Source organism: Lutjanus erythropterus, chromosome 3, assembly GCF_056507025.1.
Source record: "Lutjanus erythropterus isolate fLutEry1 chromosome 3, fLutEry1.hap2, whole genome shotgun sequence".
Lineage (NCBI taxonomy): Eukaryota > Metazoa > Chordata > Actinopteri > Lutjaniformes > Lutjanidae > Lutjanus > Lutjanus erythropterus.
Window position 1 is genome coordinate 20,484,820 of NC_139319.1, and position 26,976 is coordinate 20,511,795.

The following is a 26,976-nucleotide window of genomic DNA, read 5'->3' on the forward strand; positions in this document are numbered from 1 at the left end:
CATATACACATGTATTCAAGCATACTGCAAATATCTGCATTATAAAAGGCAACATACAGAACGAGAATCATTCACATTCAAAAGTTAATATAAGGTCTGCCTAGTTTGTACGTGAACATCGACATCTCAATCAGACTGACTTAAACTTGCAGAAGAGAAGCGCTGAATGAATTCTGAAAGTCCTACCTGAACTGCGTAATTTAAAACTACAAATGAATCAAACAGGACTGACATACCAAGTCGAGTGTAGCAATAAAAATGGCAATCAAGTGATGAATCCTTACTGATTAATTACTGATTCCTTACTGATGAAGCAAGTAATCTTAAATCAATAATGCTCTGACTCATCCCTGATCACCTGACTGGATGAGCTTGAGCACATTTCTGCTCTGGCTCTGCGTATCCACAGTATCCCTGGTAGTTATCTTTATTACAACATGTGATAATGACCTGATCGCCCCTTCCACGCTGATAAGCCCAACAGACTTCAGTTGAGTTACTCTCGACCCAAACAAACTATCAGTCAGGAGACAAATGGAACGTAAGTTGGCAGTACCACGTGAAAAAGGAAAAATGGAAAAACACTCTGACTAATTTTAAAACCAGACCACCATGGATGCTGTGGATAATACAAGAAGCACACACCTGTGTGCTTCTCTGCTTGTTTTCATCCATATGAAGCAGACAGTGTTAGCTTAGAGGAGGGAGTGTACATCTACCATCATGCCATCACACCACATGAAATAAATTAAAAATGAGATTAAGTTTAAAGAGCTTCATCATTAAAATGCATTTGTACAGTAAATAAATAGATTTGTCCTCTATTTACAGTTTGCCAGACAGTTGTTGAAGCAGTTAAAAACATTAAATCCTAAATATTTCAAAAGTTATCTGTTTGTTTTTCTTGTTTTGTTCTGAGGATGAGGGGTTGGCGCTCAGGATTTTCCCCTCTTCATCGTCCTTCCCACTGGGTCAGGAAGGCAGGAAGACAATAGAGAATGTGCAGGACAGAAGACACACATGAAGAAACGTGAATGTCCTCCAATGTGTCCTTCCTGTGCTTCATCCTCAATCACTTTCTAATTTTGGTGCTGTATTGCTGTAGCTGCTGCTGTTGTTAGAGTTTTTCGTTAAATTCGCCTCAGTGCACACATACACATACACCCACACACACGTACACACAGATTTTGAGCACCCAATGCCCTGCTCTGTCCCCCACACGATGCATTGTGTATCCTCCTACAGCCTCTCTACTCACTCACTCTGAGTAACAGTTGCCTCTTGACGCAGACCTAAGAACAGCTTTCTCTCAAAGCTTTTATAAAACCGCTAAACCAATTCTAGAGCTGAGTCCTTGGGGCAACTTCTTCCTCGTCCCTCTTGGCCTTTCAAAACATTAATTCATCTTCTTCTCGCTTTTCAAGGAGCCGTTGCGTTTGTGTTTCCCGTTGGGCATGCTCTCACTATGGCAATGTCCATTGGCCATGCTACTGTCATCCCTGGTGACGCCACCTCCTCTGCTCTCCTCCCTGACCTTCCCCCTGAGCACTCGTACCAACCATCGCAGGGCAAAGAAAATAAGAGCCACAGCAGCCCCAACAGTGACAACCACATCCAGCAGGAAGTACTGGTAGGGGGATATCTCGTATACGGCGGAACGCAGGTGGTTGGCACCATGGTGACGGAGGATGTAGCTGATCCAGTAGACGGCCCTGGTCACAGGGTGGCCTGGCTGGTCTTTGTGAATGTTGGAGAGAAGACGTGCTTGCTGGCGGTACCTAGGTAGAGACAGAGGTTGTAAACAAGGATGTACAGAGACAAGGACACAAGGTGACAAGTCTGTATGGGCAACATGAGAGAAAATCTATGAAAAAAAAGAGAAATAAAAATGTTAAATATTGTATGTGTATCATTATAGAGATAGTTTGTATTGTTTGAAGAGGGGTTGTGTAATGTACTCAGTGTATTAGTTGCAGTAGATGGTGGCTAGCAGGGCCCAAGTTTACAGAAGCAGCAGGAGAACTGGTGCAGTAAGCTAAGCAATGTGCTGCTGTGGACATGATCAGCAGCAAAATGTATTTTTTGGCCACCAAAAAATGGTCCATCTTAAAACTCTATGTCAGTTTAAATGTACGCTATATTTTCACCACTTCACCTTTCCATCAGAAAGCCTTTTTTGATGAGAAACCGCTGTTATATAAGTCAAATATTGCTCTCTCCAAACTAACCAAATTCCATGTGCAAAAAGACAGGAGTTGCTGGTCTACCTCTGCCTCGATTGCTTAGCTTATGCTATAGTATGACTGATGAATCTGAACTACCCCTTTAAAACAGTTCATACTGTAACATAATCAAACTAACCATTAAAGGCAGAAGTAGACCAGAAACTCCCATGTTCTGCAAGGTAGAATGACTGTTTTTGCCTATGGAGTTTGTTTGGTTTCGAGAGAGCAAAATTTGGCTAATGGTTGGAAAATGTTATCTGATGGCAAGTTAAGGGCCAGTGTCCACATGGCATTTTTTTTCTGAGGGCCAGTCTATTTTCAGTTCCCAGTGAAGAGAGAATGTACATGGCTGCATGCAGCCTCCAAGACAAAAGGTGGTGTGCAACGCGTGTTTTTACCAAGCACTCCTCCTCTTTTGTGCAGCTGCTCTGAACAATTCTAAGTGAAAATCTTTTCAGAAAGGCACTGGTATTGTCACTGTTGCTTTATTCAGGCAAAAAAAAATTAGGTAGGGACTCAGGACTTGTCACCCTGGTAACCAAGAAAATGGAGGAGAGGCTTGTTCTGTCCATGTTAGACAGAACAAGTTTCATAATAGAGACTAGTACGCCTGTATGTGGGAGTAGATAGGTCAGACACTGAATGTTGCTGTTGAGTGTTGTGCTTTTATCACCCTACACATTGTTAACTCGCAAGATGTCTTGTCAAGTCTGTTAATGTAGCATTTAATTAGCTCCGTAGCACAGGTAGATCATAATGTCAAATCCAGACGCAGGGTTTTTTTTCTCTCACTGCACATACGCTTCATCCATGGTTATAAGTGCGGGGGAGTGAAGGGCCCTGTAAGTCTACTTTGAGCCGTTCAGGGGGAGCTCTCAAACACTGTCCATTTTTGTGTCACAAGTTATACTTTATTTTATGTACACTGAGGTTCCTGAAATAAATAATAATGGTGTCTGTATATTTGGTCATTACTTTGTTCAACCATGTGTATGAAAAACAGAAAAACCTGTGTCCCCCTGCTGATTTATTTATTTTATTAAATGTATTCTTTGATTTGGATAGAGTAGCCTTGTATTGTTGTTATTAGCCGCTACAAAATGTTAGTAGGAACAGTAGAACATTTTTCGCAGTAACCCTGCAAATGACTGCACTGCTGCACACTTCTGTGTTGGTGTGCAGGTGACGAGTAAAGCAGCAGTGCGCACTGGAGAACAGGACTCCCCTGAAAGCCATTGTGTAATTTGATCGCTGGCTTCATCGTAGCGGTCCCTAGCATGCTGACAGCAGTTTTCTGCCAGAAAAAAACCACCATGTGGACACTATGTGCCCTAAAAGTGTCAAAATATTCTAAATATAGCATCTAATTTAATTGATAATAATTTTATTTAAGTTGACCTTTTTAAAATGGCTAAAATACATTTTGCTGCTGTCCCTGTCCACAGCAGTACATTACTTTGCTACCTACACCGGTTCTACTGCTGCCTCTCTAAACTAGGAGCACGCCGACCGCCATCTACTGTAGGTAATATACTGACCATGCGTGAGCACCTCATAAAACCCCACTTTAAAAAATCCAAACTATCCCTTTAAGTCACAGGGTGGTGATTCCATAAATGATCACTAGATGGCACTGATTAACAATAAAACTAATTTACAAAGCATTTGTGTTTGACTGCGTACTGTAGGAGAGTAATAAATCTAACCTGCTGTCTTTGATGACGCTGGTCAGGGCTGTGTAGAGGTCTTCCTCGCTCATGTACTTCCAGTGTAGCATGATGCCCATGCCTTTGGCTGCCACACGAGTCATGGTGTCATAGTGGTCTCCAAACAGGGGCACGCCGACCACCGGCACCCCATGGTACATGGCCTCATAGATGCTGTTCAGGCCGCCATGGCTTAGGAAGGCCCTTGTGTTGGCATGGCCTAGATAACAGGAGGGAAGAAGGATGTTGTTTTGCATGTTTGGTCTTATGTTCATTAGTCTTTTCTTGACAGGGCATTTATTTCGCTGGGTTGGTTTTTCATTATTTGCAGTTTATACAGTCGATCCTACAAACTGCTGCACATTCAGCACTGTCTCCTTTCATGAAGATGTGTGTATGTGTGTGTGTGTGTGTGTGTGTGTGTGTGTGTGTGTGTGTGTGTGTGTGTGTTCAATGTCACTGCGTGTTTTTATGAAGGGAAAAATTTCAAAGTAAAAGCTTTGTCTATACACTTTTTAACTCTTTTAAAAATGTGTAGTTCACCTAAACACTGTACATTTTAATTTTCCATCTTAGGCCCCTATATACCCATCTGTATAATTTCTATATGCTTTATTTGAAAGTATGATTGAAAGTTATATAAAAAGTTATATAAAATCGAATGCTGCAGAAATTCATAGACCTCAGATATATGCGGTTTCTTATTCTCTCAATTTTTACAGACTTTAAAGTAAAGTATCCCACAAATAGACTTTTTCATGGTATAGTGATATGGAATAGAGTGTAAACACAGGTGTTATCAATGATACCAATTTAAGTTCCATTCCATTTAGCTCAGCAGCGCCTTTCCAGTGAGCCAACATCTGCAATGTCAGCACCCTGAGGCCCCTAATCAGACAGTGCGCAGTTTTGACAGTAAGAGGCATCTTTTCTGAGTTGTTTTCTACAGGCAGATTTTACTAACTGTAGTTACCGAGATTTGAACAGAAAACATCAGCTTAAAGGCGAACTGTTTTTGTACTTGAGATTTCAGGTATGTTATTTTTATTCATTTAAACTGTAATAACAATGTAGTTCATGGTTTGTGTTGATCTTATGTTACCTCACTTTCAACACCTTCCTGAGCAAGCTGCTTATAATTTTACTTTATCTGAGGGTTTCACATAGATCTCTGTTTCCCTGTGTCCAGCGTAGTATTTGGAAACAGCCTCGATCAGAGCCAGAGCCAGTATCCTGCGTCTGTCCATTTCTTGTACTACTCTATGTGTTAACTAGAAAGTGTCAGGTTACAGATCTGATTTTACTTCACAGCTAAATCATTGGTTGCCTTGCAACAACAAAAAACACACACCATGCTTCCCCTTTAAAAAAAAAAAAAAAAAAAAAAAGGCTGCGCAGTGTGCTTCCCATTTTGCAGCCTGCCAGACACACTCTGCATGATCAGGGAATGACTGTGTTTGACCTGAATGGAACAGTCGTGTCAAAAGGTCTGTTCTGTAGTTGTTCTGTGGCGTGAAATAGATTCAGAGCAAAGATATGTTTTACTGTTTTGTGATGAACTGTCCCTTTAAAATGCCTCTTATGGATGTAGCAAAAAGCCAGACAGGCACAACGCTTCAGCATTTGCAGTCTAGACAAACCAAGGTGATATTACAACATTGCAGGATACAACACAAGCTGTCAGTATGTGAATGCTGTTGTACATTCCTCTGGCACAAAGTGGCTTACACACTCACATTCTACCCACTGCCAGGGTTGATAAACAGGTGAGAGGAAGACACCCGCACTAAACCTTTTTTCCACCACACCCACATTAACAGCATTAATCCTATAAAATCACCAGAGATTATCTATGTGTCAAGAATTGACCAGCAGTATGAAGAAATCAGACGCTTAAGACGTTGTTTTCATGCATCTTTACAAGTGCTGTAAATGACATCTCAGTTTGTTTGGTGCAATACAATAAATCAAATGAGCCAATTTGGCCGTTGATAAGAAAACAAGAAGGTGAACTTGGCTTCATATTATGGCTTGTTATCAGTGTGCTCACCTAACAAGTCGTTCTGAGGCATCCAATCAACGAGCTTGGTGTTGTTGCCAAGGTTACTGGGTGGAACTCCAGAGAATCTAATGAGCAAAAAGAGGAAACAATGAAAGGAGGAGGGCAAATATTTAACCATGTAAGGGGAACAGCCAAACAGGTATATTTCATTTAAAATTTTATATACTCTTTCATTTATTTTAATTTTTAAGTATATACTTACATAGTATTTTCACATATATATTTAAAGAGTCAGTACCACTTGGATTCTCGATTACACTGCATACTGACAACATTATGAACTGTTTTAAATGAATTCTTTTTAAACGGTGTACTGTTCTGTCACCATCAGTTTGGTAACAGTCGAACATAGTTCAGTAACAGTTAGAGTTTGACTGACATCCACCATTTTTTTCAAATCTGTGACCAAGCAAATGTTGACATACATTTTATATCCTCCCTACATATGTTTACTGGAGGTTCTCTTTTATTACAAATGGGCTGGGACTGTTAAAAGAATACTTTTACATTTTAATATTACAGCCTAACCAATTTATTGATCAACTCTTTAATGATATTCAACACAGGGGATAAGAACTAAACAATACTATGAAAAATTAACAGCCATATAACAGCCACTCATCTAAAAGTTAAAATTATAAACCAGTGCAAAAAATGAAAATTACCAACATAAGCCATCATGTACCGAACAGACACATTAGAAACGATAATGAAAAATAACATTTGCATTTTGGGACATAAAAAAAAGCTATTGAGTCCAGCACTAGGCATTATGGGAAATGAGGGCACTGTCTGCAGGACACGTGGCAGAGCACATATCACAGCTGATACAGTCATACAGAAATAAGTAGCGTTTTCACAGTAAGTTTCTATTAACTTTGTGAAATTCATTACTAGAAAGTTAATAAACAATGACCCCATTATTTTCCCTTTTGCATAAAACTGTATTATAATCCTGTACCTGACAACTGTCACTTCACTCAGTCTTATCACACCTGTTTCCTATGTTAGCAAGGTAGGCAGGCAGCCATAGGTCAGAGATTGAAAAGTAAGTATAAGAGGACCTCTTCACCTTCATTCTACAGCTCAGACATGCTGACTTCACGCTACACTGTGACCTAGTTGGTGATGCAATGCTGCAAAATATAGAAACAATGCCCACATATTTTTGTCTCCTGTGACACCATCATGTGACTGATGCTTATCATTCTCGTTAGCTACATTAGCTTGCTAGCTAGCAACCAAGTTTCCTATGTTAGCAAGGTAGGCAGGCAGCCATAGGTTGGTAGTACAATCAATAATGTCGCAAGTAAGTATAAGAGGACCTCTTCACCTTCATTCTGCAGCTCAGACATGCTGACTTCATGCTACACTGTGACCTAGTTGGTGAAGCAGTGCTGCCAAGTATATAAACAATGCCCACATATTTTTTATCTCCTGTGACACCATCATGTGACTGATGCTTATCATTCTCTAAAGTATGTTATATCATTCACAGGAATGTAACATTACATGAAATCACACCAAACTGTTTTAAGGCTCACCGTTTTGTACATCCTCCAAACCAAAAACATTTAAAGTTGTTACATTTACAAAATTTAAGATTCTGCAAAGCAAACATTTATAGCAGAGGCACTGTTCATTTCTTGACTATGCTAGAAGTGTGTTTTCCCTGCTACTATACAGACAGCAGCCAGTTAGTTTAGCTTAGCACAAAGACTGGAAGCACAGGGAAACGGTTTGTCTGATTCTGTCCAAAGGTAGCAAATCCACCTACCAGCTCCTCTAAAGCATACAAATTAACACATTTTATTTTTGAAATCTGCACAAAAACTGAAGTGTAAAAGTGACACATCACAGTGTTACAAGGGATCATATGTAGAACCATGTCTTCTTGACCAGCATCAGTACCTTTCAGTCTCTGTTGGTTGCCTGGCAACCTCATGGCTGCCACACAAAGATGTTTTTACTAAGTGAATCAGTGTATTGGTGCCTTCAAATGGGGTCGTGTTTAGCTCCTGTCATATCACGACCTCTAAGTTTTCTGAAAGCTCAAAGTTCACAGCATCAAGCACACGACTTCCCATGTTTATTACACATGAACTCAAAATGTCAAACTATACCTTTACTTTTTCTGTTATCAGTTTACTGTAAACAAGCTAACCATTATACTAGCTGTCTGAGGTTAACATATTACTAATACAGGATTTTCAGTCACTTTTGGATAATTGTATTTTGCTCTACTCTTTGAGTCTTGTGGACTTCATTTGTACTTTTACAAAACAAATACAGCATTGTGCTTCTTATAGATACTGAAAAATGATCTTTCATCAGTTCTTCTTGGCGTGGGGGACAGCGTAACTATCCAGTTTCCTTCTCACTGTGCTTATCCAATTCATATCGCTTTTACTCTAATTATGTTATATGATATCTCATCTTATCTTTTTTTACGACCATTATCATTGAAATTGCTGTGTTGTATCTGATACTGTTTTCAGTTGCACAACTGCTTCAATAAAAAACTTCAAAAGGCCAACTCCAGTTATGAACCCTTACTGTTAGAGTGTTAAGCTTGCTACCCAGTTGTGCAGCTGTACATGCCTAGCGAGGGCAGATGTACCGTATGTATAGTCTGTAAAAGACTGAGACTAAATGGATCCATTGAGTCTAACATTTACATGATGCAGGGAGGGAACAAAGTGGAATTCAATGTTGATCCCTTTTTCCCGAAACAAAAAGCAGAAGGGCTTTGCTTGTTCATTCACAGACATTTAGATTTCAACCCTCAACCCTCCTCTACGGGCGGTGGTGAATGTGCAAAGTATTGCGTGTGTGTGTCTGTTGGTGTCTGCGGTTGTGTGTGCGGAAGCATTTTCCAACAAATGAAGCACACAACACATATGCATGCTACATTATGACCCCCATCCGTCCATCTCTGTCTCCTTCCCTCCCTAACTCAAACTCTTTCATCTCTCTTTCTCTCTTCAACAAAGCACCAATTCACTGTCCTGCCAATCAAAGCCTACATTCATGCAGCCAATTATCAATGACACGATTCATTTGGCTTGGTCCCTGTCCCTCTCATCAGCCCTCTTCCTTTTCCATCCTCTTAGTTTGGAAGGGCCACTGAAAGATTACCATTCAATGTCACATACAAAGTCTTGGGGCTTACTGTCTCCTGTCTAGCTACAAATTTCACTTCACTGCCTCACCTCACCTGTAGACCTTGAGATCTCGCCGTTAAAGGTCAGTGCTTCAGAACAAACGAATGCGCTGCGTTTGCTTTGTCATTTTACACACTAAAATGTCACCCCAGAATGACAAACTACTCACACATTACTCACACATGTTCCATGCCAAGACCAGCACCCCTCATTTCAACACACAGTACCGTCTGCCCACTCTGGCAAGCTTTTTGGCAACCGACTTATTGTAAGTACAAAAATCACTGAGTTTTCCAACTAGGAGTAGGGGGAAAATATGGATACAGCAAAATAACGTGATATATTTTGTGTGGACAAAGATCTTTCATTATATACATTTTTAATATTGCAAATGCAAATCATTGTTTTTGTTACAAGAATAATAAAAGCCATTGCTTTTCAGTCCACTAGATGGTGCAGAGTTTTTTCTGGTGGGGTCAGCTGAGGTCACAGTCAGCGGTATTGGTAGGTTTTTGGCTGTTTGGCTGACAATCCCATTTTGTTGCAATGAATGTTTGAGGTGATCTGAACAGACTAACTTATTAAACTTATTAGATAAAACACATGTTGAGAAATTTTCCTTTGGGATATTTGCTGGATATTTGATGGAATATTTGTTGTGCAGTACTCGGCATATCACAAATTGCTTAAAATCAAAATGTATCATAATAATATCATGTTGTGGGGCCTCTGGTCCATTTACAACCCTGAAAATCCAGTCACATAGTTGTTGAACCCCGCTCCTGGTTTGCTGCTTGTTGCACCACTCATCCACTTTTGCCCCCCATGCCATAAACTACCTAAAGCAAATACTAATACTCTCTATTCCACGCAGTAGAAGGGGAGGTATGGACAACTGAACAAGATAAGCAGTCACACACTTAAACTACTCCTGTGTTAATGAAGGCATCAGAATGAGGCGTCACTCAGTACATGTACATACCATGGGGACAATTGAAGTGTGTGACTATTTTGTTGTGGTTGTGTAAGAGGGGTCATGTCCCACCTGAGTTTGACCTTTCTCCTTCTTAGCTGGCTCATTCATATTCCACTGACTGCAAGTAAACAGATTCACTGCCTAATTGAGTAAATCTTTGTCATCTGTATAACCTTTACAAGACACTGCTGCGTTTCCTCCACTGCTTCATGTCAACTCATGTTTCTCTCGACTAATTTATGACATTTTTCCTGAAAATTCACTCTCATCCCATATCCTCACACTTCTCTAATTTATATTATCAATCTGAGGTCAGAAGATTGGTTTGTCTATCAACAGGCAACTTTTTATGTTGTTTTTTCCCAAAAAGATACATAATACAAATACAAAATTCCTTCCTATTGGCTAAAAAATTGGACCATTTTCCCCACCTTTTCCTCCTTTGTCCTTTTTAGCCTCAGATTAAAGGTCAGCTGCTCCATCCAATGTAAGTGATTAACAATATCTATAAAACTACTATTAACAGGCCGCTTTTGCCATTGGTTATTTGTCATTTGTGGGGTCTTCAAAAACAATTTTAGCACACTACAGCACTAACAATAATATTCACTCCTGAGAATTTTAGCTAAACTCTTTGCTAGACACATTTGCATATTGAATTGTAATGGCACAAGGTGATATTACTATAATGGATAATGATTACAACATACTTAACAAGCCAACTCGCCAACAACATTGAAAGTTCAGTAATCCATCCCCGTTTGGTCAATAAAAAGCATACATTTTTAACTTATTAACCATAGAGCTTAGGATATTGTTAAAACTGGTGAAATAAACATACTAAAAAAAATCAGAAAATGCTTGAAAAATGACTACAGCAAAACTGGAATTGCTATGATCCCAGTAAAAATGAAAACATATCATTTTAAAACTGTAATTATCTGCCACAGACGCACCTAATGAAAGGTTATGTGACCATTCTGTCAGGTATGACATCATTGTAAATTGTGTAGTGTGGCTGTGCAAGTGAAGCCCTCATGTAGCAGCCACTAACCTCACTGCACACAGGCACATGATCAAACATTAACCCAGCTGCACCATTTACCTATAGAGAAGTCAGGTTTGTTTACCATGTGTATGTATCTGCATTTGAACCAAGCTTTATAATGCACTACTTGGACATACTATAATAGACTAACCTATGAAAACACATTTTATTGTCTGATAAGGCGCATGCAACCTCACGTTCAGTCAATTTGGATGTTTATTTAGCTACTGTTTAGTCATTTATAGGATAAAAGTGACAGAAAACAGTGTGTGAATAGGGTGAATGAATCTCAAACTAGATAAGAGTTAAGCATTAACAGGTTCATGGATGGAAGTTTGATATATTGGTGAATCAAGGTATCACAGTCCCACTTTCTCTCCTCTCGTGTTCTGTGTTCTTTTGTTCAGGTCAGAGTCACTGAATCATTAGTGTGGGACTCTGTGCAAATGATTACAAGAGATTAGATTTTAATCACACCTATCTCTCTCTCACCGGGCAAGAACAAACATTTAGATAACTCTGTGAAGGATTTCTTGTCATCCATTCATCCTAAACACATAAATGTCTGCATGCATAGTGTATAGCCCCAGGACAGACGCATGCACAGACACTGCAACAGACACCCAAAAAAATTTAAATTTAATTACTTGTAGTATTATTTACCCGTCTAGCTTGTACCAGTGTGAATTGCTTAGTATCAGCTGTAGAGATGTATGCCTTCTTTCAAATATAATGGAACTAGATGGCATTCAGCTTGTTTTCCTCAAAGTACAGAAAAAAATACATTTGAATGTAGGTACTTCTTTCTTTCTTCAGTAGAATCTACCAGAACCACTTCTTTCTGTAATAGAATCTTCCTGTACTTCCTACAAGACAATGCTTATAACACAGGCTCTGGATTACCTTGAATAACTGGGTCACAATTTCTTGACAGAGTCACTAGTGTTGAATTTTTCCAAGTGTGACTTAGTCCCATTACATTAAAAAATAAGTACTTTTTGATTTAGGAGTGAACTGTCTCTTTAAGTTTCCCTATATTTGGCAAAAATACGGAAATACCTAACACATAGCCTGGGCATGTGGGTACTGTTCTGTATAAATCACTTATTTTTATGTGACTTTCTTAAATTAAATTAAATGCAAAGTTCTTTGCAACATTAAAATATGAAGCCATTATCATTAGTTTTCCTGAGACGAGAGCAAAGTCTCTAAAGGGTAAGGATGTACTATACTTAATGGTGTTTGATCACCTGGACGACCTGATATAATACCCTGAAGAAAAAGAAGAGTGGGAATATGTACTTTGGTCTCAAGACACAGACCGTCAGCGAGGAACAACATGTTGTCTTTATTTTGCAATCTGTCATTGTCATATGGCTGAGTATAGGGGTCCAGAATAAGATTTCTGACGTCCAGAGCTCCCCGATTGCTGAGTGGAGGAAAGTCAGAAACTTGAAACTCCTGCAGAAAATCCTTCTCACATCTGTCACAGTGACAGCTGTGTACAGTATAAGCGAACGTGAGAAAACAGATACTTTACCTCCAGACAACACGCTGGGGCAGCCTGGCGAGGGCTCCTGCCAGTTTGTGAGCAATATCCTGGGAAAGGTACTTGACCCCAGCTCCAAACGACACCACCACGAAGCCATGCTCCGCTGTGTCATTCACCCATGCCTCAAAATCCTGTGGGAATATGAGAAACACACAGTGAGAGCTAAAAATACACATGTTGTAGAGTTTCTTTGCCCAGTACAAAAAAAACATTTCTCAGAGTATAATGCGACAGCACTACACTATTTTTTTACATTATATCTAGAGGTGTCCCATTTCAATATCAAATTGAAAATTGATTGAATTGAGCTTCATTTCAGTAATCAAATCAAAAGGAAGGATCAGCAGTTCTCCCAGTATTTTTTTCACTTGTCCAAAAAAGAAAACAACACTTCAAAGACAACACAGTGAAGCTTACTGGCCATTACATCATTCTTGATAAGATATGGATTTCCTTTCGTTCTTCTTTTTGAAGAGGAAATGGAAAATGAAAATGACAGCTGTCAGAGCATAACACCACCTTCACGTGAACTCTCATTATTGTTATTGCTCTCTTTATCACTTTGTAGCCTTATCTATATAATTCATGCATACGGCAACAACAGAAGTTTTTCACACTCATGTGCTGAATGATTTACAGGTGTGAAGATAATAGAGGGAAGAAACAAGGATAAGCTGAGACTCCCAGAATATGACAAATTCAATCTCTCCTTAGGATGTAAAAAATATTTCATTAATGCTTCAGAACTGCAAGCACAGATGTGCTGAGCTTGAATTTTGCAGTTTTGTGTCCAGTGTTGCATTAAACATCATCATTTCATATTATGACATTAATGAATAATGTTGATAGCCACCAGAGTTATTAATTTTAACGGACCAGCATGATTTTCTTAATGATTTTACATATAGATGTCCTTATTTCACCACGCTGTGTCTGCAAGGTACTAAAATTTTCCGATTTTAACTTTCTTCTTGGTCAGTAAAAGTGTCAGGAATTTTTATCTCTTCTCAACTGCTGCCTGTTGCAATTTATTTCAAAATACACCACTAAATATAGGGTTGGAAAGTGGTATATTTTCATTTTACTTTTTACAAAGCACTGGTTTTGAACAACACTGTGTATTCATTATCTAGAAAAATCGATGAATACAAACAGTGATACAGTATACTTTTTTTTTTATTGTGCCTATAAATTCACGGCACTGCAGATCAACAATAATTTACAAAACACCATAAAAACTACAACAGCGCAGCCAGCCATCACATACTAATACTCCACATCCTCACAGTTGAGTCCTTTCTAAAACATTTCCATCTAATCTGTACATTCACAACACATTTACATCCTTAAAGTTGACCTAAATCACAACAAATTTATTTAAACAAGTTTCAGTTTTATGCATCATGTTTTAAGATATCTGTGGCTCCTGCTGCCAACTCAAAACACATGAGGGTAATCCTCAATCCTCACTGCAACTGTTGTTGTTTTTCAACACATTTTACAGCTGATCTATTTAAAATAGCATCATGTCTTTTATGATGTTAGTATTTTCATTGACGCAAAAATAAACCCATGTTGCTCCGAGTTCTTTAAGTGCTTTAATCAAACACAGATTTAAGGGTGGGTATGCACATGTGCATGGCAGCAGTTCATTGTGAAGCAGAATACTGTATATTTGAAAATACAAAGTAATGATGTCTGGACAGACAGAGCGTGAGGAGGGATCAGAGAGCAGCCATGTTGGATAGAAATGATAGAAGTGGAGGACAAGTAGAGGGAGGGAGGCTAATGGTCCAGCTGCGGTAGCTAAGACCGGCCCTGGCACAGAGCAACCACAGGGGCACACTGGGCTCCACTGTCCCTACAACGTCGCCTCAGTGACCCCATAAAAGAGTCTCAGTGTCCCCAGAGCTCTGCCCAGAACAATGGCCTCGTTCTCCTTCCAATTCCATTATAACTCCCTCCACACAGCACGGCACAATGCTCCCTATTGGCCAGAGTGGCATTGCAAAACCCCCCGCAGTAGATGCCGACGGCCCGCGCCTTCGGCATCCGAACGCTGGACTAACCCCCATCACCGCCCGCCTCTGCTCTCCATGGCTCCCCTCCCTCTCCGCTCAAAATCTACCATGTCCATTCAGCCCAAACCCTTCCTCACCCCAACAACGTCTATAAAGGGTCGCTTTGTAGCAGGATGTGATAATAAGAGATACCAAGTGATAGGAGAAACAATGGGTACAAGCAAGGGTAGATACAAAAATACTGAAACTCAGTCAGGACAGGGGAGATACATGAAGAGAAGAGAAACCAGAGAGACAGGCTGTCAATAAACAAATAGAGGTGTGTGAACTAACAATAAGCTTCATCATACGTGTTGCAGCCAAGTTTTTATGGAAGTGAAACTTTTGAAAAACCTTTTGCAATAACTCTTCCTGTACACCAGGATATAAGATAAATATACACCAAGTTAGACTGAAGCAAAACAATATGGTTTCCCATCCCACCAGTGAAACCATACTTTTGCATAATGTCATCGTCAAACTCTGTTAGCATGAATTAGCCCTTGTACTACAGAGTTTTTTTCAGCGGTGGCACAGAGCACTTCTTTTATGTTGCAGTACTCATAGCGCTCCAGAAGTTCATAAATGTGCCCACAAGTTTGTGATTTTTTTTATTTTAGCATGTGGATCTAGAAACTGAACATATCTCAGTAAAAAGGCTGTTACAGGAAGAGTTTGTATTTTTTGAAGTGGGATTGTATGTTGTACTGAAGTAATAGTCAACGTATTATCCACAGTAGATGGCGGTCGGTACAGCTCCAGTTTGGAGAAGTAGAAGGACCAGTAGGAAACTAAACAATGGACAGGGTTTGCAACAAAACCTAAAAAAGACCCACCTAAAACAATCCATATCAGCAGTGTACACTGTATTTAGAATATTTTCAGACATCAAACAGCCTTTTCAGATGAGAAACTGAACCGTTATATTGCTTTACGTTTAGGCAGAATATAGGAGGAGTTGCTGGTCTACCACAATCTCAACTGGTTAGTTTTTTTATAGTTATTGTGTATACTTTGGTGTTTTAAAGGGTTAGTTTGTGTCTGTGAGGAAAAATGTTTTTGCCAATAGTGTTTGGGTGCTTTGGAAATAACAAGAACTATCTGGCTCATATAACAGCAGTTTCACATCTGAAAAGGCTGTCGCATAGCAAGGTAAAGCGGTGAAAATATTCTTATTATAGTGTACACTGATGCTGATTTTCAGATACATTTTGCTGCTGACCCAGTTGACAGCAGTACATTACTTAGCTTCCTACACCTATTCTGCTGCTCCAGGTGCGTCAGCTGCCATCTACTGAGGGTAATACACTGACTGTGGATAAGCACTTCAAACAAGCCCACTTCAAAAAATCTGAACAATCACTTTAACTGATCATACACAAGGACACTGACTCCGTAATTGGGCTGAGTGATATGATGATATGAATTATACTAAACACATAAACTAAATTTGTCAGCCCTCAGAGATTATAGGGTTATACTGCTGTAACTATCCACTTAACATCTTACAATACACATCACCAATACACTGTTAAAGGCTACTCCTACTCTCCAAAGACTTCAACTAGGACATACTGATTCTCCAAAGTGAAACACAGCACACATATCCCGCCTTTAAAGGGCAGTTAACCCCAAAATCAAAAATACATATTTTCCACAGGCCTGTAGTGATATTCATCCATCCATCCATCCATTTTCTTGCTGTGAGTTTTGTCCGTAAAGATGTCTGCCTTCTCCCCAATTTAATGGCAATAAATGGCGCTCTGCTTGTGGTGTTGGGGTCATGATTTTCGGAAAGAGAAACTGGTGTTGAATTTTTCGAATGACTTTTTTGTTCAGTTAAATTATATTGGAAAGAGGGCAGACATCTCTACGGCTGATATCTCCAAAAATCTGGATAAACAGTACGACAGGCTATGAAAAAGAAATGTATTTTTGATTTTGTGGTGAAGTGCCCTTAAAGAAGACCATACGCCAGGTCAAACAATGGCTAAAGACAAACCAGAACTGTGATCACTTTAAAATTGTACATTGTCAGTAGTAGTGTTTCTGTTTTTGTTACTTGCCTGGGGACCACAGACGTAAATTAACAGTCTTGCTAAAGTCCAGCATGTTTACATCTCGTATTTTTATACTAAAGTTCATTATCATGCTTTGCCCAAATCACCTAAAGGAATAAACTAAAAGCATGAGCCCTATTGTACCACACAACTACCATACAAAAAAAATCTGTCTTTGTTAATCTCAACATGTGCCGATCAGCTGTGTGTGTCTCTCAGTACTGACCTGTGGCAGTGGGTTGGGGGGCTTGGTGAGGATGCCTCCTATGTACACCACGTGTGGCAGGGTGGGTCTAGGGAACTCCAGAGCCATGTCAGTGCACAGCATCCACAGCCGGCTGCCCTGCACCAAGTCAGCCATGGCCACCTGAGGCTTCACTCCATGTTTCTTCATAATCCGGTCATACTTGGGTAATGCAATATAATGGACTCCAAAGCGCTGCACGAGGTACACTGCTGTGTTGGTGATCCTCTGGACCAGAGTCATACGGTCTGTGAGCAATGAGTTGAATTCGGGTACATATGAAAGCGGAGCTGGGGCACCTGCCTCTGCAGGGTACCACAGGCCTGTACTGAACACGGCATATTGCACCCCCAGGATGTGAGCGATCACAAAACCACACATCTCATTAGGGTCCACAAGCAGCAGGTCAAACTTGGCCTCCTTGAGGCGGGTCATTACTTCGGCATTGCCGACCACAGCGTCACAGTTCTGAGAGTAGTGGTCAAGAATGTCAAACAGTTCCAGAAATGTCAGGCGGCCTGAGAAGATGTTGCTGACTTTGGACTGGAGGAAATTGTCCGCCGTGCTGCTGTTAAAGATCCCTGGGTAGTGCTGTAAGTGGTAGTGAGGGGAGGGCGGCACCTCACGACCCTTTGAAATTAGAAAATGGGTCTCATGGCCCTCCTGGTGCAGAGCCGTGGCCAGCGTTTTGAAGATGTAGAGGTGTGATTCAAACATGATGGGTGGGACCACGATCACTTTAGCAGCCCATGATGCACTGGGACTCCAGATGAGGAGGCCTAGGAAGAGTAGTAGTGACGAGGGTAGTAGCATGGCTGAAATAATAAAAAAATGAACAATGTTAAGGCATGACAGCAAAATAAAGTTGGCATTGCAGCATCCACTATGCGCTATCCACTATTTCTGTGATTTAACACCTTCTGAACTGCAACCTATATACTGAAAATTATTAAACAATGCCTGGGATGCTAATGGCTAGCAGCTGCTATCTTTTCTTATGGGGTGATTCAGCCATTTAAATGCCAGAGGTTGCCTCCCGACATGCAAATGTTCCACCAAAACAAGTTCCCCCTCAACACTATTTCACAGCAGCACCAAATCTGCATCCTGGGCTTAGCAACACCCAAGACATTTATCATTGGTTTATTGAAATGCAAACAAGGTATGGTATTTTTCCCCTATGGCAGAATTTGCATGTGTGGAGTCAGACCTTTCTCCAGGGCTTAGTGCTGTGAAGAGACATCTGGCTATGCAAGACCATAAAAAAATTATCAGTATATCTTGATGCATCAAAATTTTTGATTTCTACATGATTTGTTTTTCTCCTTGCGGGTCTACTTGCTACTTTTAAATAAAGCACATTTGCAATAATCTGTACTCATTTTAGTTGTACAGAACTTGCATCCAATGTGGCTCTTGTCCAGGTCCATTTCCCTTCAGTGTCAGAGAAATCAAAATGCTTTTAAGTCAGGGGGTAACGGTCAGATTGTATCCATCTGCTGTTGCTCAAGTACAACCATCCTCTCCAAAACACAAGAAGTTTAGAACATAAACAGGATGCACATGTTTAACACCAGTCACCATCCCATTGGTTTAGTCGGAACAGTTCAGTCTTATAAAATTGTTACAGGCAATCATAATGTTGACAATGTGGTTTGAGATTTCTACGTATTGACTTTTCTACCTTGATCTTTCAAGACAGAATTGCAGTGCAACTAAGAATCCATTTTTTTACCCCATGTCTACTACGAACCTCTTGTCTAGACTGCAAACATTACATCAGCATCACACTCAGGACAGACAGGTGATGACAACTGGCTGAATCTGAAGGAGAAGCTGAACTCTACTTTTTAAAGTTGTCTATTTGCATTAAATGTACAGTTTGCCCAAACACAGCCGAAACGGTGTCCCTGAGGTTCCTGTGACTTGTTCTCCAGCCGCTGGGTGTGAAGGTGAGAGTCCATGGGATTAACCGGAGCAGGGTGCTCTTTGGCTGTAGAGCACATTCTGCTCCTCCTTGGTTACAAAATGTGGATAAAATATGTTTTCAATGCATTTTTAATGGGCATCAGCCTCACATCTGCACACGTATTGTTGGAAAAAAAGACTTGAAGACTAAATTAATACTTCAGCTTGCATTTACACCCATCAGATGCCCCTGAGATGCCAGATGCACAGAACTGATGCAGACAGCTCCATAGATTAAAATGAGAGCTGTTCTGATGTGTGAGATGTCCAAGTGAAAAACTGAGTGTCTGAGTCACTTGTGATAAAGACAGGGGGTTACTCTGGTTCACCTCTCATCAGTTGTCCATGATGCCAAGACGCAGCGGTTTCACATAGGGAAAAATTTTACATTGTATGCATCAACTTTCAGGCCTGGAAATGAACGCAGTCTTGTCCTCATCCTCAGAGAGTAAAACTTCCCAGGATCTCAGTGGTTACATTTTTCTTATGGTCATTGGTTTACTAATTAACCTTTGCCTCCTTTTTACGCATTTAGATTCCACCCCTTCATCCCTGCTCACAGCCATCACCGACACAGTGTGGGTAGCACCAACGTCATACTAAACCTCTGGCCGCTCTATTCACAAACACAAACACAAGGAGCCATTATCATGCCACCATGTCATAGCCTGTGCCCTATATGCCCACACTCATTCTCCTTCTCTCTTGGATTAATCATCAACACTGGAATCCACTCCATGGAGAGCCATAAATTATCAGGTTTTCCAAATCTACAATGACTAACCCATGTTACACCTTAAGGAATGCACTGACTTTTGAAGAAAAATGTAGAAAGACATGAGCAAGCAAGCAATGTTAGCCATGGCCAAAATGAAGGCTTTCCATGTGTTTTTGTGCAGCAGAATCAGTAGTCCACTTTATTTATATTGAAGAAATAATATAACACATTATTATTACTATTTACAAAATAAGTGTAGCCCACTATCTCCTGTGAAAGCTGAAGATAAGTTATCAGCAAATGCTGTTACAGCACCAAACTGCACCACCATCAGTTCAGGCAAGATCAAAAGAAATGTTTGTGTGAGGGCATATAAGGAAACATCTTGCATAATTGTTACTCATATGTTGGAATAGTGCGCACTCGGCCTTTAAAATGTACTAATGCACACTTAGTTGCACAAAGAAATACAATGGGACATGGATTAGGCTCAACCTGGTCCACTAGGTGTTCCCTGTGTGGAGTTTTCTGGATGAATCAATTAGTTCTTTGGTGCATAAAATGGCAGAAAATAGTGAAAAATATCGATCAGTGTTTCCCAAAGCCCAAGATGACGTCCTTTAATTGTCAACTATTAAATTAACCTGCAACTATTTTTTCAGGAAAAAAGTCCAGCTTCCTTAATGTGAATATTTTTTTTTTCCAGTTTCTTTATTCCTCTTTCACAGTAAGCTGAATATCTTTGGGATGTGGGCAAAACAAGACATTTGAGGACGATATCTTAGGCTTTGGGAAACACTGATCGTCATTTTTCACCATTTTATGGGTCAAAAAATTAATCATTGACAATGACAATGAAAATAATCATTAGTTGCAGAATTGCAGATCTGACGGTGTTGATGAGAATGTGAACATGATTCTACGTCTGCATGTATCAGACAAACGACCTGTCCGGGTCGTACCTGCCCTCTTGTTCAGTGTGTTCTGTGACAGGCTGCAGCACCCAGCGATCCTGATCAGTATAAGCGGTTATTTTCTCCTGTCAGCCACACAAAGCATCTCTCGCGTCATGTCTTATCGTCACTGATGTCGCTACAGTTACGTCTGAATGTATATCAAATGGCATGGCCCGCATTGTTTGTGCTGACCATCTCCTGATAGCATCTGACCAGGATTACATAGTGCATCAGCCACCTGTTTATCCACAATATGAAGTTTCTCTCTGCAAACAGCTGGGGCCTGACAGGAAGAGGACTCAAGGTGGTCGCCATTTTGTTTAGCATTGTCCCGAGGATATCGTTACAAACACTTCTCCGCCCAGACTGTTGACAGTAACTATAGAAACCAGCCACTGTCTACTGAGGACTGTGATCCGCCATGACTTAAGTTACTAACAATGGAGTCTGGTTACCCTGCTCACAGGGAGGGCTGACGAAATTATCTGGATTAAGAGAATTAAAGGATACGCAATGACAAGATGATCTGGGCGAAGACAAAGTGGAGACGAAAAAAGGCACAAAAGCTGATGCAGTAGAGACATATTTTAAAGTTTGTGAGGAAAGCTTAACATATCTTTATAAGGCATGATGTATTAAGGTCAGCAGATGGTACAGTGATATTTTATTTTTATTTTAACAGCTACATTAACGTTAAGTGATGCAAATGTCTGAAACTCTAGATAGTAAAATCAACAATTAATGCCTCTACCTGCATGTGCATCATGTTTACATTACTCCATTAGTCCATTAACTCCAGCTCATAAATAGTCAGCGGCAAAATGCATTTATACATTGTTTCCTTTTAAATTTTACTCAGTACTATGCAGCCACTGTTTTGACATCATGTACCATTCTTAAATATATCAACTAGGGTTGCAGCAGTGTACAATTTCATGTAATACCATGATATGAAAGTCCATGGCTATCATACAATGTACATTTTCTTATCCATGGTATTGAATTCTGTCGTATTAATGTTATTTTAAAAAATATATAGTTCACCGCCGTGTTAGTGGACATTCACTGATCAGCCCAGTATTGGCCTGTCACTACTATATGGGTATATATTGATATCGGCATACATGATGTCAGATATGCACCAGAACATAATGCAGATTGTTTTTATTTGTTAGCTTTATAGACTGCATTTTATGTTTATTTGATCCTTTTTCTCAATTCAGGTCTAATATATACATTTATTTTGCGCCATCTGTGCTTTTTATTTATGGTAGTTAACAATTATTTAAATACCAGTGAGAGTTTACTGAGAGAGTTAGAGAGTTATTGTTTAACTATGATATATCCAGCCTTCACTAAATATATTATACCACTTTTGAGGGACCATTGCATAGAAATGTGTATTTATGTGTATATTCTATATTACGTGTGTTATATTCTGTATAAAGAATTTCAGTCGATATATCGATAGTGGAATGTTTTTACTTATATTGGTATCGGCATTGGCCCCAAAATTCTGTAAACTTTGAAACCTTGATATTTTCTGAAACAGTTATACAATGAAAATCTCATACTGTTGCACCCCTAAAATCACCAATAATAGATAAATGATAAATAATTATACATTACTGCTTTTTGACATTTGGCGAGTCATACTGTGATGAAATGATTCTAAATATCAATTTGAAAACATTAACTCTGTCCAAAGTAAACAGACTATATTACCAGTAAAGTGTAATTAAACAAAAACAGAATTGGTGATGTATTCTTTCTGATGTAATGGATAACTGTGGTGCACAGAGCATTGCATTGAACATCAAGGTGATTATTTTTTATGATTATGCAAACATGTGCCATATTGTAATATACTGTTGGTCATGTGTTGTTAATCTTGTAATATTGATTTTTTTTTTTAGCACACTGCCCTGCTCTGTATCAACAGTTCAAACTCCAACAACTGTATCTAATTTTGTCAACGCCACATTTCAAAGTGTGTAACCAACTGTCAGTTAGGGTTCAACAACAAACAGAGATGTTGTGAATAATTACAAACTCTCACCATATCTCTGCCATCATCTCAAATTAACTGGCTTGTATTTAAGTTGTTGGCTGTGTATTCTTGAAAATCAACCCAATTACAGCTTCCACAGGAAGATTTAAGAGTGAGACAAGACGATAATTGTACAATAATGATCCCCCTTTAATACCATAATCTCGACTAACGTTTTCTTGATTTAGCACAGCGGGAGGAGCAGACTTGCTGCCTCCACAGTGGGGGTTCATTAGCTCAATGCACCCTGTTGAGAGGAGAAATGTGACTTCCAAGAACTGATATTAAGTCAACCACAAGTCAGTTTAAACTGTTTATTTTGCCTCGTAATCTTTCAGACAGAGATTAACTAATCTTAGGTTTGTTTGCCGTGAAAGAATCCAAATAGGGTCTCTTGAAGGGCAAGATAAGCAAGACTGGGTTAGTAAGGTGCTGATTCTAAAGGATACACTGCAGACCGAATGGGCTCGGACACGGAGTTCACTTAACCTCTCAGGTCATGTAATGATTTGTAACCAACCAATGGCTTTAAAGTGTTATGGACTGTTTAATCATATCACAAATCTGATAGTGAAATCTAACATACTAACAAACGGCTTGATATACTGGCTGCATTTCAACATCTGCTAAAAGCATGCATGTGTGAAAAGGCACATTTGCTCAAAGTCTACAGAAGGTTAAGGATACTGATGTGATACCAGTAAAAGATTTAAAAAAAATCATCTGTCCTACTGTCCTTTTAAATCAAGGATGAAAGGTAGAGCCCAGAGCCACTCACAGATAAGCTAAGATAAGGTCAAGAACCGTTAGAGCTTTAATTTTTCGTGGAAACACAATGAATGAGGTGACACTCAACTTTCCCATGTCAAGGCTCAGGAGAAGCTGTTTATAATGACAACAGGACCTCTCGAAATACCCTTATATATTTAAGCTTCATCAGCATTTCAAAGAAAGTGTCTCCTCCTTACACATATACGCTTAGGCTATGTAAATATTTAAAGCAGATACAGATGTTGGCCTGTTACAGTTTCATTTGTCTATATGTTTTAAGATATTTGCCAATATGAAAACTTTTTTTCCCAGAACATAATGTTTTGGGGTTTTTTGGAATTATTTTTTAGATTTATAGGCTGCATTTTCTGTATATTTGATGATTTTTCGCGCTTTTTATAGTTATTTATAATTATTTTTAAAAAATATCAGTAAAAGCTCATTGTTTTGGTGCTCGGATGTCATTTTTCAGTTTATCGTTAAACTATAAAATATCCTGCCTCCATTACATATATTTGTCACAATTACATTTGAAAAACTGTTGCAATAGAGGCTGATATATACATATCAGCATGTTTTTACTCCTTAATATTGTTATCTGCCCTAAAAAATATCCAATGAAACCTAAAATGACCTACTGGATAGAGCCTGACCGATATCTGGATTGACTGATATCATCAGGCCGATATTAGTCTATCACAGCTATTTCAGATGATACTGGCACTGACATACATGTTGTCCACAGACTGTATTTGAGCAGATAATCATTTTTTTTAATTCAGGTTTAATAAATATTTTGCTCTATATGTGTTTTCTGTTTCTAGTACTTTAAAATATCTGTTTATTATTTCAGTGCCCTCGTATCATTTTGGGCAATAAAGTTTGTTAAACTGTTTAATATTCTGCCTTCATTACATATCTTCACGTTTGTTCAACCACTTCTGAGAAGTCATTTTAAAAAATATGTGTCTTAATGTATATATTTTATATTCCTGGGCTCAACAATCAAGATTGGCTACTTGCCCAGATCAAGTAAAATGCCTTGTCAGGCTAGTAAATTGCACTCAGCTCGCCTAACTAAACAAGCAATAAAAAAGAAGCATTTTGATTTTTGATTAATCAATTAATCAGTTAATCAATTAATTAAAAATGTTGAAAAAGGCTTATATTTTCTGCTTTTCTCTGTTTAGTATTATATTAACCTCAATATTTTGGGGTTTTCAACTGACAAAATTCAACATTTAATGACATTACATTGGACTTTGAGAAACTGTGATGGACATTTTTTACTATTTCCTTTTACTGTTTTCATTTTATAAACATTGCAGCCCTAAATTAAACACAACAGTTAATAGTTAACTTTAGTCTTTTTTTTTTTTTAATAACCACTAATAAATAAAACAATTTGTACACTGGCAAGTGAAAACTGACTTCAGTAGATTTCTGACCCACCAAGCAAGTGAAAATAAAACATCAAGGTTGAGCCTTGCATTCTGTATATTATATTCTGTGTAAAGAATATCGGCTGAAATATCAATATCAAAATGTTTTTACTCCAGAATCCAGTATTGGTCAGTTCTACTACTGATGTTTCAGCATGAGGAACACAGCTATAACCTCAGTCAACCCCAAAAGTGTCTCTGATGCATATTTACACATCAGACAAACTTTCAGTATCCTATTCAACCCCGATTCAATCCACCGATCAGCTCACCTTCCTCACCACCTGTTTTTATTTTGATGTGACTGCTGACTTTTGGTACTATTTCCCGCTGACTTTTATGATCTCACACCACTTCAGTCGCCACAGCAATCAACACATAAGAACTGGTCAGACTGGCTCCGCCTTTCCAACATGTTATTGTTACAACAAATACACATATGAAATAGGGTAGTAAGACAAAGAAGCAGGTTTCACATAACCATCAACAGTATCTCCTTAATGCAGTGTACCACAAACAGTGATAAATATGAGAGGTCAAGGATATCGCGCTTAAAGCATAAATATTTGCTTTAAAATGTCCTTGAATCACCACATTTCACCCACAGTGACTCAAGGGGAGGACATTTAATTATGACATTAAGATTAACAACCTTAATTCCTGAGTACACAGTTTCTTAAGGATTGCAGCCATATTATAGGGTTAGGCAAAGGCACGCCTCAGGACAAACAAAGAAGTTTGAGTGTTAAAGATGTAACAGAAAGGGAGGATGGCATTAATCTTCCAAGTCAGTATGATGCTGGCAGGTTGACCTGCAGATTCAAAGCTAAGGCTTGTTCTTTTTTTTCTTTTTTTTCCCTGAGCATCAGGTGATCATTTTGCGTAGGCAGCAGCAGGATTGGCTAAACAGGTGCCCTGATGTAGGTGTACTCTCGTAGTTCACCGTAGTTTTAAGGTCATGTAGGATATCCCAGTAGGCATGTGGGGTTTGAGATCGAGTTGTAACCTGCTTAACAGCAGTGGTGCGTGTTTCATATCAGTGAAACTCTGATAATAAAAAAGTAAAATGTTGTGCCAGTGGCTTGGCAAGGTGGCTGTATTTTTTAACAGTGTTTGCTTTTCTGGAGCTTAATATACAACGAAAATGTCAGTGTGTCAGGGTTAAAAAAACTAAGATAGTCACTCTGACTTCTGCCCAGAGAGTAAAACTAGCATTTAAAAAACAAGGCGAAGTACGGCCTAATTACATATATATACATATACATATACTTAATATTATATATATATATATATATATATATATATATATATATATATATATATATATACATATATATATATATATATATATATATATATATATATACATATATATATATATATATATATATATATATAATTAAGTATATGTATATGTATATATATATGTATAGAGATAGATAGATAGATAGATAGATAGATGGTGACATAATACGAGAATCTACCTACTACTAAATTCACTAACACAGCATGACTCGCCCATGGAAACTTGTCTTTACGCATTATTCGCAAAAGACATGAACGCAGCACAGCAACCTGATTGCACCTGCCTCTCAGGAGGTTTCGACTGTCGCACCTGAGCTTTCGGAAAACAAAAAGCACGAAACCGTTCACAGCTGTCATTTGCAACACTATTAAGTTACTTTTTCCAAGCGTAAGCGTGATAAAACAATGAAAAAGTGAATTTAAGTCGAGTAAAGCAGGCTGAGTTTACGCTCCACCTGTTGTGCTCGCCTCTGATGGCCTTACCTTACGTTGTGACTTGAATGTTGCTCAGGAGATGTTCAGGGACGAAACTGCAGTAGTCCTAATTTTCTTAAGCGAGTTTTTTAAAGTGTCGGGAAGGTAAAAGACATAAAAAGTGTCGAGGACTTAAAGTAAATGTGTCCCCGGGTATCGAAGACGAGCAGGATGGAACATTAAACAGGCAGACCG

At 39.0% G+C, this 26,976-nt stretch overlaps 1 protein-coding gene across 1 annotated transcript; it reads right to left on the minus strand.

Moving 5' to 3' along the window:
• Positions 1–26,976, minus strand: ugt8 (UDP glycosyltransferase 8). The gene is made up of 6 exons (XM_084715330.1): positions 26,791–26,976; positions 17,080–17,912; positions 12,722–12,864; positions 5,982–6,058; positions 3,932–4,151; positions 1–1,778 (listed from the first exon to the last, which is right to left on the minus strand). The coding sequence occupies exons 2-6, from the start codon at positions 17,908–17,910 to the stop codon at positions 1,397–1,399; spliced, it is 1,653 nt and encodes a 550-aa protein (XP_084571456.1). The 5' UTR covers positions 17,911–17,912; positions 26,791–26,976; the 3' UTR covers positions 1–1,396.